Raw genomic sequence first — 16312 nt, 5'->3', positions numbered from 1 at the left:
TGAACTTGGGCCTATGTGGCCGGTAGGTCAGTTGATTTGAAACAGTAATTTGAATAAGTTTACATAAAATTAATATACAAAATCTTTCAAGAGTTATGTTAGACAATAATTATTGCAAAGGACACATTTTTATGATGGTAAGTTATATGTGATGCATACTTTCATAAAATTCATTTAGGCAAATCTTTGGTAAGCCTCCAGACCAGCTAGGACACAACCCAATCATGCAAGAACTGCCGTAGCGTTTACGTATTTTATTCTACCGAGAGCGCGAATGCAATCGCAATATACAAAGAATTATGCTCTTAAAATTTGGTGCCCAGAAACTTCTTATTAATGACTAAAACGCTCTGCACAAAGTTGTTTACATGTATTGTGAGCGCACAGCGCAGTCAGTGACGCAACAATACATGCGCATCTGAAAACATGCGGCCTTATATCTAAAAGTTCGTTCAACCATGCAGGCATTGGCGTGACATGACAGCGCGTGGCAGACACTCGACGCGCGTAGTGGAACTAGGTCAGTATCATCATGACGTAATAAAACTTGATTATGACGTAATATTCACAAGCGCTAGTATTGTGACGCAATAGTCAGCTGGGATTGTCAACGGACTTTGCGGTTTTCAAGTGCGTGTCACATGCAATAAACACATAAATGTCTTGTAAGACAAATTACACGCCACAAATATTATCTGTATCTATTAATTTTATTGACATGCCGAAAAATCGCACATCAGAAGAAAAAAAAATTCTCTTGTCAAATGCTTATCTAATCACTGTAAGCAGCAACATCAGGGAAGAAAATTGTACGGAGAGATACAGAATTTGATTATTATAAATTCCTGATTAGTGTTCATTTTGTCATAGCATAGGGGTCTCGTGGTGTAATGACTAATTCACTTGACTCTCAATTTAATTAATGATTGAGGGTTCGAATCCCAGCTCGATACTAACGTCCTTCGTTGAAGACAATAATTCACATTAACCATTCTCCAGCCAGGTGAAATTGAGTATTTTTTGTATTTTTTTGTTGTTGGTATTTTATTTATTTAATCACGGTTAAAAAACCTGCTATCAGCTAGAAGCTGCTTTTCAGCAAGGCCGTGAACAACAATTGAACACAACAAGTAAACGAATACAAAATTATATACAAAAGAAATCATAAACATTATCATAACAATATAATAAGATGAAAACAAACAAAATGAATTAAAAATTACTTGGATAACAGAAACGATGGAGGGGGTGTATTATTTAAGAGAGGGATATAAGACGTGCGAATGTTCCCAGGCTATTTTCTAATCGGATGTTTGCCGGTAGGTTATTGAAAAGTTTTGTGGCTGAATAGAGAGGGCTCTTTCTGAGGTAATTTGTATGTGGTCGTGGCAGTTGAACTTGGCAATCGATATTACGTAACAGGTAGTTGTGTGATTTAAGATGGATCCGTGAGCATAGTGAGGGTGGGGCTATGTTATTAACTAATTTGAATACAAGTAAAATTGACTCCTTATTCCATCTTTCTTCGAGTTGATCTACATTTAGCGTGTTATACAAAATGGCTCTATTGAAACGATTATTTACCTCTAAAACGTACCTTAACGCTCTATTCCGTAAAACTTGGAGACGATTTAGCTGGCTTTCATTGCCATTTCTCCAGAGTCAAAGATTGGTTGAATTAACGATTTATACAAAAGGAGAGCAGTACTTCTCGGTACATAAAATCTGATGCGCTTTTTTTGTATTCGTTCATGTATTCATATGTCAATGTACTTGTCAATTGCTATATAAGGAAATAATAATTGCAGGGCCCTCAGGAAGAACAGCGTTGATGATAATGATAATGAAAATGTTAATATTGATTCCATAAATAAATGACTGAATACATTGACATATGAATACATGAACGCATAAAAAAAACATAAATACATACATCCATATATACTCTACGTTTATATCTTCCAGGAAGGAACTACATGTGTATTTTAACGCAACGCCAGTATCGTGTATTTTTAATTAATTTATACAGTAAAACCCGATTATAAAGACCGTTCAAGGGAGACAAGAAAATTGTATTTATGAGCAGATGGTCTTCATGTACAGGCTCACTTAGTATATATTTCAATGAGAAACGATTTTTTTTTTCTTCATATAAAGGTGGTTGTTGAAGCAGGTTTTACTGTATTGCATATATATTAAGGAATGCTTTGTAGGACTACCTACTAATTATGTAACTTGTATTTACATGTACATGTACATGCAAGTGTGTTTCATTATGACAATCCCATCACAACCCTCGTGTTTTAAGGACCCGCTCCTTCTTCCATATTGGTAATTGTTCAATTGAGTTTCTATTCATTTGATACAAAAAAGGAAACGTGTTATTTTTAATCCGAAACTGACTTTGAATCTGAAAGTAGACACTAGATTAGGAAATACGGTATGTTGTAATATGGTGTAAATACCTTGGACGTGCGTTGATACAATACAAGGCTGTACATATCAGGCTTGATCTGATTTAAATTAATAGATTTATTTATTTCCGTTTCAATCATGTACAATATACATATAAATGCATTACTTGGCACAGAAACAATGGATTAAGTTCGTATAAGACACAGAATAGAAAATAATAACGGAACACTGCTGACCGTAATGTTTACATGAAATAACTATGCTATAACTAAACGAAAATTATGATTTGAAACTCAGTATTTTTCTACCTATTTCATACGTCACTTTACGAGAGATTTCTTCTTCTCTGTCACGTTTATTATGCCCATATATACTGTAGAATTTAATTCATTATATATTTTAAACGAAATATTCCTGCCGTGTTGGAGAAACACAAAGGCATTGTGTCACATTTACAACTTTCAAGATTTATAGTTTAAGGCAAACAGAGTTCAAAGGGTTATCCCGTCAAATTTTCTTTTGAATACAATTTTGCGTTAACAATCATTCGACTAATAAGTGTCTGAAAATGACCGTACTTGTAAAGCATTGGAACAATTAAACAACAGAGAATGATTTAAACAAGCAATACTTGCTTGTGAAATCGGTGAATCTTCACACTCCTGCCATGTTTCATACCTATACCTTCGTAACAACAAACTTTTTAATCTTTAATGAGCCTTATAAAATGTGACCATATGTAGAAGTGATATAATCACTGTATATCAATAGTTCTTGCTTTCATATTGGCCGTTTCTTTCAGACTACAACCTGAAGAGAATACAACTTTCGTAAAACGGAAAACATTCTATTTTGGGAGTCATCTTTTCTCATCAGTGTTAGATGTGGACACATTGTTCTACGTCTGATGCTCCTCTGTTCCATGTCTTTCTTCCATCCGGACATTCAAAGCACATCGTCTGTCCAATCAGTGACTGAAACGTGTGCAGGGGGCATTGGATACAAGGAGATAAACCGGATGTTGAAAATTGGCCTGCTTCGCATTGATCTGTAAAATACATAATCAAAAGTGTCTATGTTTTATTTGATAGTTGTTTTACATTATACAGCATTCCATCAGTTTTAGCTTAAAATAAAATGAGTTTAGTTTTTATACTTATAACAACTTTGAGTTTGGTTATAGCGTAAATTCTTCGAATTACTGAAATTTTAATGTTTACATCTTGCTTCCACATGAGTTGAGGTGGATTCTTTTTTAATTTACTATAGTATTTGTACAGCTTACCTTCACAATCAGCCTTGCTGGGACTGCCCTTGTGTTTCGTAGCCTGACCGGTGTCACATGACTTGCAGCTCACCTGACCATACTCGTCCTGGTAGAGTCCATAACCGCATTTGTGACACGCACTAGATATGGTGTCGTAGTAGTGACCAGTCGTACAAGCGACTTTGAAGGGAACAACAAAATATGTTACCATAATTAGTCTAGCTTTATTGGCCAGAAAAAGAAAAAAACACACAATTTAATGTTCTAATGTGGAAAATAGTGTGAAGGACTGGAGTCTCTTGTATCGTCAGCCCGCAATCGTTAATAGCGTCCCAGTATCGATCTCTTGATCGCAATTTATACACAATTTGTTCTTGAAAGAGAAAATTGTCATAAAAAGCCAGTATGATACCATTTAATCAAGAATATGGCTATATCCTTCATCATATGAGTTGGTTAACTTACCACAGCTGGTGTTATTGCGACCAGCAACGTAACCATCAGGGCAATCTATGTAGTGTTCGCTGATCAATAAGTAGGCGTCTGGCGCATATTCACTTTCAGCATGAGGTTTCATGAAGAAGCTGAACCTTCCGCTATCTTCAGAGACGGTGATGTCCAACACTTCTCTTGCCAGATCCTGAAGCTTCTCCTGTGCCACCTTCACGTCATTGACTTTAGATACACCGACACCTAACTTCATCGAGATGTGCATCTCCTGGAGGCCTTCGAATAGACTTTCTTCGATGTCGTCAGTAGTCTTTTCGATGTCTTCTACAGGCGATTCTTTGGCACTGTGGCGTAGACGTCGTCCGACCAGCGCACGCTTTCTTCGACGACTGGTCGGCCAGCCGCAAGTGATGGCGACGTTGTCGACCGTACAGTCCTCATTCATTTTGCAGATGTCACTGTGGACGGACTTCTCGATAGTTTCGATGAAGGACTGTGCGATGTCGGACAAGGTAGCTGGACTACCACACTGACCACTGTAGTAGAGCAGGTCTGTCGGAAGGTTGATCTTAGTGGGGTCTCGCATTTCTAGATTAAAATTAGAACATGAAGGAAGAGGTTTCATATTTTGTGTTCAATTAACATCTATTTCACATTGCATTGTTAAATAAACCATCTAGTCCGCATTAGAATTACAAGGTCGATGCCAAATTATGTAGATGTCAAATCTAGCGGTACCTAAGGAAGCCGAGGCCAAGTTATTAAGAATCAAATGTGAAAGAGAATGATTCTTTAATTAGGTTTACTACGAGGCCTAACATCAATCTACTTATTAGTGGTCGCTCGAAAATTTCAAAGACGAAGGCTGTATTATGTGCAAATCTCCTTTTGCGAAAGATTTTCAGAAGTTGAAATTTATTGGGGAAAGAAGTTCTCATATACGGACAACAATACGGACCTGCCGATTGTTCGCAACTAGGAAAAAATCACTGCAACTTTAACATTCGGTCTATTGTAAGAACGATGCTAATACACATTTATGAGGAATTCTGGAGAGAATCTCACCCATCTTTTATCAACATAAGACTGTACGTATCTGGATACCTTAAAGGAAAAAAAACTCTTCCTCCTTGATGGATTTGCTGGTATCCTATCCTGAACTTACGTGAGCAGTCAGGCACATACGAGGTAGGATTCCACTGTCCAGATGAGCCGCATGTGAACACATCGGTAGCAGGTTGGAATGGACTAGGAGCAGGGATGTCATAGTTATCATTACATGACATGCTGCAGTATCGACCGTAGGCCCAGGTATCACAAGATATGGCACCGTGACCGGGTGTGCGAAGCTTTAGACATGGCATTGCTGTCATCAAGAATGAACATAAAATTATAGGATTAAGCTCTTTGGCCGGGCGATGGCAATTACTGACACAAATAAGATCTTTAAATGCTATTAGTGTTAATTGCATCGTGTATATTTTGCTAATGTATCATAAATATGTGCTTACTCTAAATAGATTTTGCCAGCTTTAATATTGTTACGTACATCGAACGTTTCGCACTGATAGTACTCGAAATGATTAATTTCAAGTCAATGTATATTACTTATTAGTCTGCACATAGTTACAGGGCATTTATTCTTGAGTGAAACATGACGGCATGACTTGTTCAAGTTGAATATAGAAATATGAGTTTATATAGACAGCACCCATCTTAAGCATTATTGTAACCGGGTAATCAAAGACACATGCTTACGTTCGATATTGACATAGAAGTCGCAGATCCCACTCAGTCCATTCTTCATATTAGTAGCGGTGTATATCACGTGGTTAATTCCCCATGGCAACAGAACGCTGTTACAACCATAATTACAGACGAGTCGCACCTCAACCCCGGTGATTTCCCTATATGTCGGTTCATCCCAGGTTACTGGGGTCATATCCAAGCTTGTCCGCAAAATTTGGTCTGGTGGGCACGTTAAAAACTCGGGTACAACCGTATCTACCAGTAAAAGAAGGAACAAAACATCATTAATAATTAATGTGGAAGATTTTGTGTTTCGTATAAATTGTTGTGGATCTGTAATCTATTTTCAGTGGGCTTTTAAGGAATTCCTTTTATTTCCTTATATAAGTTGTTTCGAGTTATTTTTCACTTCATTCAATTGAGTGTACACATTCTTTGTGACAGAGCTTTATTTTTGGTGTAGTTAATCATAAACAAGGGAGTTTGTCCTTTTATTTGAGAAGTACATTCTGACAGATTGTGATCCTTCTTTGTTAAATAAAGGCGTTGGCATTTGAAACAAAACACTTTTTTACCGTGTATCTCGACATCAAAAGTGCACAAGGCAGCATTCCCCGCGTCGTCCCGGAAGTGATACTCGCAAGTAGTATCCGCAGTGAAGTTGTAAGGCGATGTGAGGTCCGCAGGAACTGTCCATGTCTGCAGCGTCTGGTCGAAATTGTCCGTAGCCGTTGGTTTTGAGAATGTGACTTCCACTCCCCAGTACTCAGTTCGTTGGGCGACCAAAGAGCTTGGGCAGTGCGAAATGGTTGGTGCATGATCATCTAAACAATCACAAGCAAAAAAAAAGATTATACGTGTTCGAAGAGACCCTTAATGAATGTGGTACATCTTGGGGGACAATCACAGGTTTCAACCATTATAATAATGGTTGAAACCTGAGTCATTCCCAGTCAATGCCTCGGTACCCTTGAGTAAGTCATTCATTCCAGTGGATAGGACTACTTAAAGCGCATATCTCCTGCATACTACTTACAAACATATCTCGCCTGCTTAACCATCAAATTAAATAAACAACAATCAATGAAACCAATAAAAAAGAGAGAGATAGGGGAAGAGGGAGAGTATCACGTCATCCAAATCAAAAAGTGTATTTGATCCAGTTATAAATCATTTGCAAAATAGTTTAAAATAGGTGAGAATTTACTCCTTTACGCTTTTTGTTAATCGACTAATATCGAAGACATCTAAAAGAAAGCGATTTCATGGTTTATTATACCAGTCCTGTTAAAAAACACAAAGAGTAAACAGTAAACACATTTACAGTACTTAGTATCAAATGTGTTCCTACCTGTGCATGTGGGTTGGGTGCCGGTCCATTGGGCCGCGTTACCACTAACCTCTTGGCAAACACGTTGAGATGACCCCGATAGAGTCAGTCCGGTGGCACACTGGTATGTACAAACTGACCCTACAGAGTTGGACAGTGTTGAGGAGAACTAGGACTACTGCAGCGGATCACTGCAAATATATTCCCAATGTGGAGATGAGTTATTTTCTTAATTAATTCAAATTAATATAAACTCTGTGTTTTGGCAGGCCCAAGCTTTATTGCCAGCCTTTGCGTTACATCTGATTTTATATTTGGCCTCATATAAGGTCCATCATCTAAGTTGATTCCAGATCAATATATAAGACCTAGCTTATTTAAAGATAAAGGTGAGTTCTGGTAATGCGATTGCATTGTGAAAGAAAAGGTGTGGAATGGATCAGAAACAGTTGATCATGTAGCATGTAAGAATTGGTGTGCACTGCAAGGTTATGGAGTCATCAAAATCATAATAAATTTGGCCGAGTCTTGGTAAAGTAACAAGCACTGTACACAGAAAGCTATATATGGGACAACACACATGGTGTCGGGGCTAGTACTACCTTGATTTCCTTGTCTTTCTATGCTCATTACTCAGCCAGTATACATTTTCTTCCAAAATTGTTTGGCACATGTCATTTATTTGTAACCTTGAACATTCAGTGTATGTTTCGCCGTTTTGATTCTGTGAGAATTAATTTTTTTAAACTTTTTTTTACCAGAACTGGAGTTTATCTTTAAGGTCAAATACAAAGTGAAATACACCTTTGGTTATCATATCTGACGAATTCAATACTATGTGTTGTTATTTGTACAAGGAGGGAGGGGCGATATACTTGTGGAGTAAAACGTAATGGATGGTTCCAGAGCATAGTTGGATATCAAAGATTCTAACATCCGTATTTGTACTAGATAATATATCATACAAATACAGACGAACTCGCTGTTCGAATTAAGAGGAGGCGGCGGTAACCCGGGTAATTATTAGCCCTGTAACTTGACGTGAGACGTGATTCGACAGATTTATGTCGGTTGATATTTGAATATTTAAATAAATATTATTTGTTACTGACTGGTGATTGAAGAAGTAAATATCTACCATTGACAGTAAAGGAAACGGTACAAGATGTAGACGATCCACTAGTGTCAGTGGCGGTGTATGCGATGCTGTGTGTCCCTTCGCCGAAAGAAGACCCAGATGGAGGACCACTTCGGCTGCAGGAGCAGAAGGAGAGGGAGAGAGAGAGAGAGAGAGAGAGAGAGAGGGTAAGGATCGAAGAAAAAGAGATAGAGGGAGGGGGCGGGGTATGTGTAGCAGATATTATAAAGAGAGCAAAAATGAGGCAGTCATCGAAAGACCCATATATATATATATGTTTCAGGATAGGAGAAGGGATGCAGCATTAACAGAAACATATATGAAAAATATTGAGAGAGAGAGAGAGAGAGAGAGGGGGGGAGGGGGGGGGGGTAAGGATCGACGAAGGAGAGAAAGAGGGAGAGGGGGTATGTATAGGATATATTATGAAGAGAGCAAATATGAGACAGTCATCAAAAGACCCACATGTTTCAGGAAAGGAAAAGGATGCAGCATTACAGAAACATATATGAAAAATATTGTGAGAGAGAGAGAGAGAGAGAGAGGGGGGGGGGAGGGGGGCGGGAGATATAATCGGATGAAGATGGAAGGGGCATAGATAGGAAGTGTTTGACACATTTCAAAGTCTATTAGTTTTTTTACCAACGACCAATCCCTAAATGGTGCATCGGCATTGGCACATCCCTCTTAAAAAGTTTCTTTCCTTTTTGATGTTTCTACCCAATAAATAGTTTTACATGGATTTGAGTTTTCTTGTGCTCCTTGTTTTTTTAATATTATAACATTATTAACAGGAAAGAGGAAGAAAGTTGTCGACAATCCTTTTCAAAGGCTTGCCGAAGCTTCTGGACATGTTAGTATCAACGATTGTGAAGACTTCGAGGAAAGCTCTGCTGCTCAGTCAATCCGTTCAAAGATTTTAATAAGGCCATTTTCTTCATGTAACCAAATTTATAATTTTTATTATCATTTATTAGTGCCTAGATACTAATAATTCGCAAATTTGTACTATAGTTTATACTTTCATATTTTCTGTTTATTTTGAATGCCATTATGCCAATGTATATGGAAATATGTTATGATCTTCCATCTCTTAACTTTGTTTATGAATATATATTGTGATGATGATAGAAATAAATTTCAATTCAATTCATACCCTTGGTTACGACTGGTTTTAATTCAATATGTGTCCATTACTCTCTCTCTCTTAATATTGAGTCCGTATTTCAGGTTGGTCATATTTAGTCCCGCTCAAAAGAAATATTATCTAATAAATTGGAATATATGCATTTTCTCTCCAGAACCTTTGGTTATTATTCAAATCTCCTGCGATGCATGTAATGAATATCTATAGATGGAATCACTTTGCATGTATGCGTCAATTGTTGCTATGTTTAACAAGCCTATAACAAGCATTACAGTTGTCGTGAGGAACATAAGTTCAAGAACTACATGAGTACACGTAATAATGCGTAATAATATTACCTTACTGTACATGACGATTCTGTGTCTGTGCATGTTGGTTCAACCCACGTGACTACCGCAGTGGGGGTAGTAGTATACTGGACAGGGAGGGACTGCGGGCAGTTGTAAAATCTGGGAGCCGTATCTGCATGAAAAAAGCCCGAGAAAAAAACATCAATGTCATTGATGAGGGCATGGAGGGATCTGAATTGAGTTTATCGAAATGGATTAGAAATGAATTGTTCATTTTGCGAATTACATTTTCAGAGATATTTCAGCACAGGCGCATAATGACTGACTATTTTTTTACAAGAGCAGTGGCGTACGCAGTATTTTTTAAAGGTTTTTTTAAAAACATTTTTTCGCAACGACTCAGCCAGCCGCTGAATGCGGGGGGGGGGGGAGTGGTGGGGGATGGGTGGGGTAAGAGGACATTTTTGTTGGGTCACCCATTACCACAATTTTTTTTTTTAAATTAAAACAAAATTTTATTTAAAAAAAAATAAGGGGGGGGGGGGTTTCCTTCAAAACACAAAAATGTAAAGGGGGAGGGGGTTCAACCCCCAACCCCCCCCCCCCCCCCTCTACGTACGCGCCTGATCTAGAGTACAATGTTCAATGAAACATGTGTATAGACATCCCACTCACGGGAAACGCGTAAATCAATCTTGATAACATTTTTCAAAGGAAAAAATGTGGTCATTATAGACAGATGGTCTTTCTGAAGAGGTGGTCGCTAAAGCAGGTTCCACTGCAATAAGAACGTGAAAGGAAGTGAAGAGAAACAAAGGGGTTCTTACAAGTGATGCAAGGTTGATATCTAACAACTTGAAGGAAACAGAACACAGTTATTGTTTCATTAATCCATAACATATCAAGATCATTATCACCCCAACATGGTCAATGAATATTGAATTCTACTTACTTGGAGGTGGAGGAGGTGGTGGAGGTGGGTCAGATCGACGACGCCGCCGACGACTCCATGCATCTGAAATATCAACAACGACAAAGTAATGTTTTCAATGACATTCGAATCTCCTGATAAATAAATTGACTAGAGGAACATTCTATAAATTAGCAATGTCTCGGAGTTGTTTTAGGGTAATTCGGTTCATCCCTCAGATGTCACGATACTAACCTGTGGCGTGGAAAAGGGTGATGCATAAAAGGCACAGAATGATGGATGTCGTTTTCATCGTGCACCAATGTCGGGCTCAGACCGCAGATCAAAGAGCTTTTATTTCCTGTCGAGGAAAAGAAAGAGAAGTGATATTTGACCGTCGGTGTACGTGCTCTAACCTCCTTTAAACCTCATGAATACAACCACGTGATTGATGGACATTGTTCTTACGTGTAGGCCTATATATTGTAGCTCACGATTCATTTCTTATCTCTCAAACAGGATATGTACATTAGTTTTAATTATCTGATACTGTAGATTAAACATTATTATCTCCGATTCAAATTCTTACGAAAGGCCAATTCAAATTATATTCTTCAAAAAACTTCCTGAATACTGTGGAAAAATTCAAAGATATGACACTTTGCTAGAAACACCAATAATTACTTATTATCACTATTAAAGTCAAAGATGTTTGCATCGTAAACAGCCGTATTGATTAATTTATTTCCTTAGTTTGTTTTAATAAAAAATCATGCTAATTGTTTATTTTCAAGTTCTTGTATACCCTTTTCTATGACTGTTAATGTTCTTCTAATGGCCTTTTAATCTTTTTCTTCTTCATCATCATCTTCTTCTTCTTCTTTCCCTTTTCTTCTTCGTCCTCTACTACTTCTACTGCTACTACTACTACTACTACTACTACTACTACTACTACTACTACTACTACTACTACTACTACTACTACTACTACTACTACTGCTGCTACTAGTACTAGTATTAATACTTCTACTACTACTACTACTACTACTACTACTACTACTACTACTACTACTACTACTACTACAACTACTACTATTGCTGCTACTACCATTACAACTAATTTTTTTACTGCTACTACTTATGCTGCTAATGTGTGATTAAACTCCTTGGTGATTACTATACATAAAATATGTGGTAGTGGAGGCACGCATGTAGCACCTTTTTTTTTAGGATGGTACAAATATTGATTTATAATAGCTGTTCTCAGTTGCAATTTACTAATAACTTCGTTTCATATTTGTGTTTTGTGTGCGGGGGTGTATTAGAGTTGGAACTGTTTTATCGGGGTGTTGGCAAGTATGGAAAAAGTAACAGCAACAGCGGCGACTTCAATTTTACAAATATGTTGTAATTGACATTGGTTCCAATATTCCCAAAATTACATTTTATTTCAGTCAAGAGGCAAGACAAATTTTGCTATAAAGCTTGGACAAAGACTACAAAGTGGCCAAAGGAGGATATCATGTGATTATCACAAAACAATAGACAAAGATAAATTTTAAAGTAAACAGAGGCAACATGATCTTTGATCTAACGCTTGGTCCGAACCTTAATTTATACCTACTTATACCTGTCGTCCGTGATAGCAGTAATTTAATCTCGAGGAACTGGGGACATATTCCCATGGCATGGCCGGGCCATGGCGTTTTTCAGGGAAAATCCCCCAGGAAAATGAGATTTGTTTTTAAAGATATGGCGAATAGTAAGCTAAGGCAAAAATACACCGTTTGGGGTGTGAAGTGATTTTAAAGTTATCAAGTATCACTGTATAGGATTTAGAAGGAAGAAAAATCTCGCTCGATTGCTCCATTCCATCGCGTAACGAGCAGAAACTCCACCGTCGCCAAAAGAAATCGAATTTGCTTGACTCTATTAAGAGAAAGTAGAAACAAATATGTGGATACTAAGATTCAACGTTGATTTGACCTTGCCTGTGTCATCAAAAATATACTCTAAAAGTCACATACAAGTAAAGGAAGTTTACACTGCAAGATGCAAACTCTTATTTTATTTTGGGAGGGGTGGACGATATAGAACCCCCCCCCTCCCTCCAACTTCTGCTACTGTCGCGTCAACCTTCCTCCTTTAGCCCTCCCCTGGGCAAAACAATCAGCCACTGCCTCCAGTTTTTTTTCTTTTTTGGTCCAATTTTTTACGAAATATTTAGCGGCGACTTAGCTAGCCGTTGAATAAGCGGGGGGGGGGGGGGGTAAGAGCGCTAATTCGTGAGAATTTGTGTGTGTGTGTGTGTGTGTGTGTGTTTGTGTGTGCGGGTGCGTGTGTGTGTGCCTAATTCGTGAGAATTTAAAACAAATATACTTTTATTAATTTTTGTTTGACCGGGGGAGGGGGGCAGGCCCGTCGGCCCCCTCCCCGTGGATCCACGCCCGGCTGCCCCCGTCATTATTCAATCGTAATATGTTGATAATGTAAGATTTTCATTATCTAGGGGAGCTAGGAGATGAATGGGAAAGCCGAACGCTGTCGTATTACAAGAAAGTGGGGATGATGAGGTCAGTAGTAATGCACCAGTCACACCTTTGTGTATTTGGCTTGCGTATTGCTGTGTATTTATGGCAAGCCGTTTGAACATTTATTCCTATTTCTTGATATCAAGAGTTACCATTGCTTTGAAACAGAAAATCATTTCTAGATATCAAGAAATAGTATCGAGCTGGGATTCGAACCCTCAATCCTTAATTAAAGTGAGAGTCAAGCGAACGAACCACTACACCACGACACCCCTATGCTATGACAAAATGAACAATAATCAAGATTTTTCAAATTCTCTATATCTTCGTACAACAACGTCCTTTGTCAAAGGCAATAATTCACATTAACCATTCTCCAGCCATGCACTACTACTACAGGATTTCTCAGAAGCCATGTGATTGCTCCTTCTAAGAATATCAAGCACATTGAACCTCTAAGTGATCATGATTTGGTCCACTCCTTACATGATTTATCTCTTTTTTTTAAATGCCCTCTGAATTGAATCTCATTTTTCTCGACCTTTCAAGGAGTCCGTGCATACAGAGGGGTCTAATACTGCTGACCTTACTCTCACCACTTGTCTTGTAATACGACAGCATTCGACTTTCCATCCCATTCATCTCATTGTTCCCTTTGGATTTATAAAAGCATTTTGATCATCAGTCGTTTTACACAAATCATTCATCATGGTCAGGGGCAGCGATCGGGAGGGGGGGGGGGGGGGGGGGGGTAACACCTTCCCCAGAAAAGGGAGTTTTGAAGATATGAGTTTGAAGATATGAGTTTGAAGATATGAGTTTGAAGATATGAGTTTGAAGATATTTTTGTAATAGGCGTGTTGGCGGGGGCTAGGGCCGGGCTGCACCAACTTTCAACTTTCAAACAATGAAAATCGTACAGTATCCACATACTACCATTGTATACAATAGGGGGCAGCGGCTGATTGTTTTGCTCAGGGGAGGGGTGAAGGAGGAATGTTGAAGCGACAGTCGCGGAAGTTTGGCGAATGAGACGGAGGAAGGGGGGGGGGGGGTCTATAACGTTACACCCTCCCCTATTCCCCCTTTTTTCTTCTTCTTTTTTTTTCTCTTTCTTTCGTTTGTTAGTTCGTTCTGTGTGGGTGTGTGTTTTGTTTATTGTTGTACTTGTTAAGTGTTTATGTGTTTAAGTCTTGTGTGGGGCGGGGGGGGGGGGGTTAGTAGGTGTTCCTTTTATCTTTTTTTTTCTTCTCTTTTAGCATTTATCTTCTTCTTTTTTAATTTAAGGAAAATTCAAGGGAAAAAAATACTGTGGAAAAGAAAAGAAACAGTTTGAAATTTATATGCAAGCTGGTCGAGGAAATAGTAAAAACTTTGTTTGCGATTTGTATAAAATGTGAAAATATTTTTTGTTTATGTGAATATTTTTTTTCATCTGTAAATGTGTTACTTCATTTACAAATATATTTTATATGAACATTTATTTGTAACCTTGTATGGAAATTTAAAAAATCACTTGCAAATTTATTTAGACCAATGTGAAGATTATTTGTAATTTTGTATACAATATTATAAGTTATGTACACTTTTCTTTATGAGAGAAGAGAATAAAAACCTATGAAGAAAAAAATTTGATATGTTACTGTTAGAGTACTTTTGATGACACAGGCAAATCAACGTCGAATCTTAGTATCCACACATTTTCTTTCTATTTTCTCTCAATAGAGTCAAGCAACTTTACATTCTAGATTACTTCACATCTTATACGGTGTATTTTTGCCTTAGCTTATTATTTGCCATCCGTTTTATTGTTTTGAATTATCTTATTTTCCTGCGGGATATTCCCTGAAAAATTTCCACGAGTATGTGTCCCCAGTAGGTATAAAGTTCGCACCGTGTTAGGTCGAAGATCATGTTGCTTCTGTTTTAATATTTTTAATAAATGATCTTTGTCTATTGTTTTGCGATAATCACATGAAATCCTGTCTATATTCTTTTCTCAAGTATTATAGCCCAATTTGTCTTGCCTCTTGACTGAAATAAAATATAATTTTGGGAATATTGGAACCAATGTCAATATCAATATATTTGTAAAATTGAAGTCAACGCTGCTGCTTCTACCATACTTGCCAACACCCTGGTAACAGAAGTCCAACTCTATACACCCCAAACACAAAGCACAAATAAAAAAACAAACAACATTTTTGGGGGGTAAATTGCAACTGAGAACAGCTATTATATATCAATATTGTACCATCCTCAAAAGTGCTACACGTTGGTCCCCACTAACACAAGGGAACGCCTTAAGTAGTAGATATATCGCTGTATAGTAATCATAGTAAAAACAAAGTAATGAACTATATTCATCAATACGGCTGTAAAAGATGTGAATATCTTTGATTTTATTAGTGAAAATAGTGCTATTATTAGTATTTCTAGCAAAGCGTCATATCTTTAAATTATTCCACAGTATCCAGGAAGTCATCTGAAGAATATTTGAATTTTCTTTTAGTAAGAATTTGAATCAGAGATAATATGTCTAATCTACAGTATCAGATAATTGAAACTAATGCACATAACATGCTTGAGAGATAAGAAAGAAATCATGATCCACAATATTAATGTAAGAACAATGTTCATCAATCACGTGTTTGGATTCATGAGGTTTAAAGGAGGTTAGGGCACGTATGCCGACGGTCACATATCACTTCTCTTCCTCTTCATTGACATATTGGAAATAAAAGCGCTTTGATCTGCGTTCTGAACCCGACATTGATTCATGATGAAAACGACTTTTATCATTCTTTGCCTTTTTTGCATCACCCTTTTCAATGCCACAGGTTAGTATCGTGACATCTGAGGAATGGAACGAATGACACTATAACAACTCCGAGACAATGCTAATTTATAGAATGTTCCCCAAGTCAATTTATTAATCAGGAGAGTCGTAGGCTACGTCATTGAAAACATTACTTTGTCGTTGTTGATATTTCAGATGCATGGAGTCGTCGGCGGCGTCGTCGATCGGACCCTGCTCCACCGATTCCTCCACCTGCACGTAAGTAGCAATCGATATTCATAGACC

At 37.7% G+C, this 16312-nt stretch overlaps 2 protein-coding genes across 2 annotated transcripts; both read right to left on the bottom strand.

Moving 5' to 3' along the window:
* Window positions 1-1402: 1402 nt before the first annotated feature.
* On the bottom strand, window positions 1403-7336 carry LOC115918355 (signal peptide, CUB and EGF-like domain-containing protein 1). Its single transcript, XM_030974968.1, has 7 exons — window positions 7233-7336; window positions 6457-6705; window positions 5891-6136; window positions 5298-5498; window positions 4148-4720; window positions 3701-3862; window positions 1403-3463 (listed from the first exon to the last, which is right to left on the bottom strand). Exons 3-7 carry the CDS (start codon window positions 6072-6074, stop codon window positions 3294-3296), a joined length of 1290 nt encoding a protein of 429 aa, XP_030830828.1. The 5' UTR covers window positions 6075-6136; window positions 6457-6705; window positions 7233-7336; the 3' UTR covers window positions 1403-3293.
* Window positions 7337-7352: 16 nt separating this feature from the next.
* Window positions 7353-11074, bottom strand: LOC115919783 (sushi repeat-containing protein SRPX-like). Its single transcript, XM_030973975.1, has 5 exons — window positions 10952-11074; window positions 10739-10801; window positions 9835-9958; window positions 8350-8465; window positions 7353-7402 (listed from the first exon to the last, which is right to left on the bottom strand). Exons 1-5 carry the CDS (start codon window positions 11007-11009, stop codon window positions 7353-7355), a joined length of 411 nt encoding a protein of 136 aa, XP_030829835.1. The 5' UTR covers window positions 11010-11074.
* Window positions 11075-16312: the final 5238 nt, after the last annotated feature.

This window comes from Strongylocentrotus purpuratus, unplaced genomic scaffold (genome assembly GCF_000002235.5).
Source record: "Strongylocentrotus purpuratus isolate Spur 01 unplaced genomic scaffold, Spur_5.0 spur5_scaffold_7, whole genome shotgun sequence".
Classification (NCBI taxonomy): Eukaryota; Metazoa; Echinodermata; class Echinoidea; order Camarodonta; family Strongylocentrotidae; genus Strongylocentrotus; species Strongylocentrotus purpuratus.
The sequence above is the reverse complement of the archived record's forward strand: the minus strand, read 5'-3'. Positions and strand labels throughout refer to the sequence as shown.

What these genes read in the sequence shown, in the direction of transcription:
- LOC115919783 (XM_030973975.1), bottom strand. Translation starts at nt 11,009, where the DNA reads ATGAAAACGACATCCATCATTCTGTGCCTTTTATGCATCACCCTTTTC. An exon ending in CACCCTTTTCCACGCCACAG is followed by an intron (nt 10,802 to 10,951) that starts GTTAGTATCGTG and finishes TTGATATTTCAG; the next exon opens with ATGCATGGAGTCGTCGGCGG. An exon ending in ACCACCTCCTCCACCTCCAA is followed by an intron (nt 9,959 to 10,738) that starts GTAAGTAGAATT and finishes TTTTTCATGCAG; the next exon opens with ATACGGCTCCCAGATTTTAC.
- LOC115918355 (XM_030974968.1), bottom strand. Translation starts at nt 6,074, where the DNA reads ATGACCCCAGTAACCTGGGATGAACCGACATATAGGGAAATCACCGGG. An exon ending in TCGCAATAACACCAGCTGTG is followed by an intron (nt 3,863 to 4,147) that starts GTAAGTTAACCA and finishes TTCCCTTCAAAG; the next exon opens with TCGCTTGTACGACTGGTCAC. An exon ending in CAGCAAGGCTGATTGTGAAG is followed by an intron (nt 3,464 to 3,700) that starts GTAAGCTGTACA and finishes TGTATTTTACAG; the next exon opens with ATCAATGCGAAGCAGGCCAA.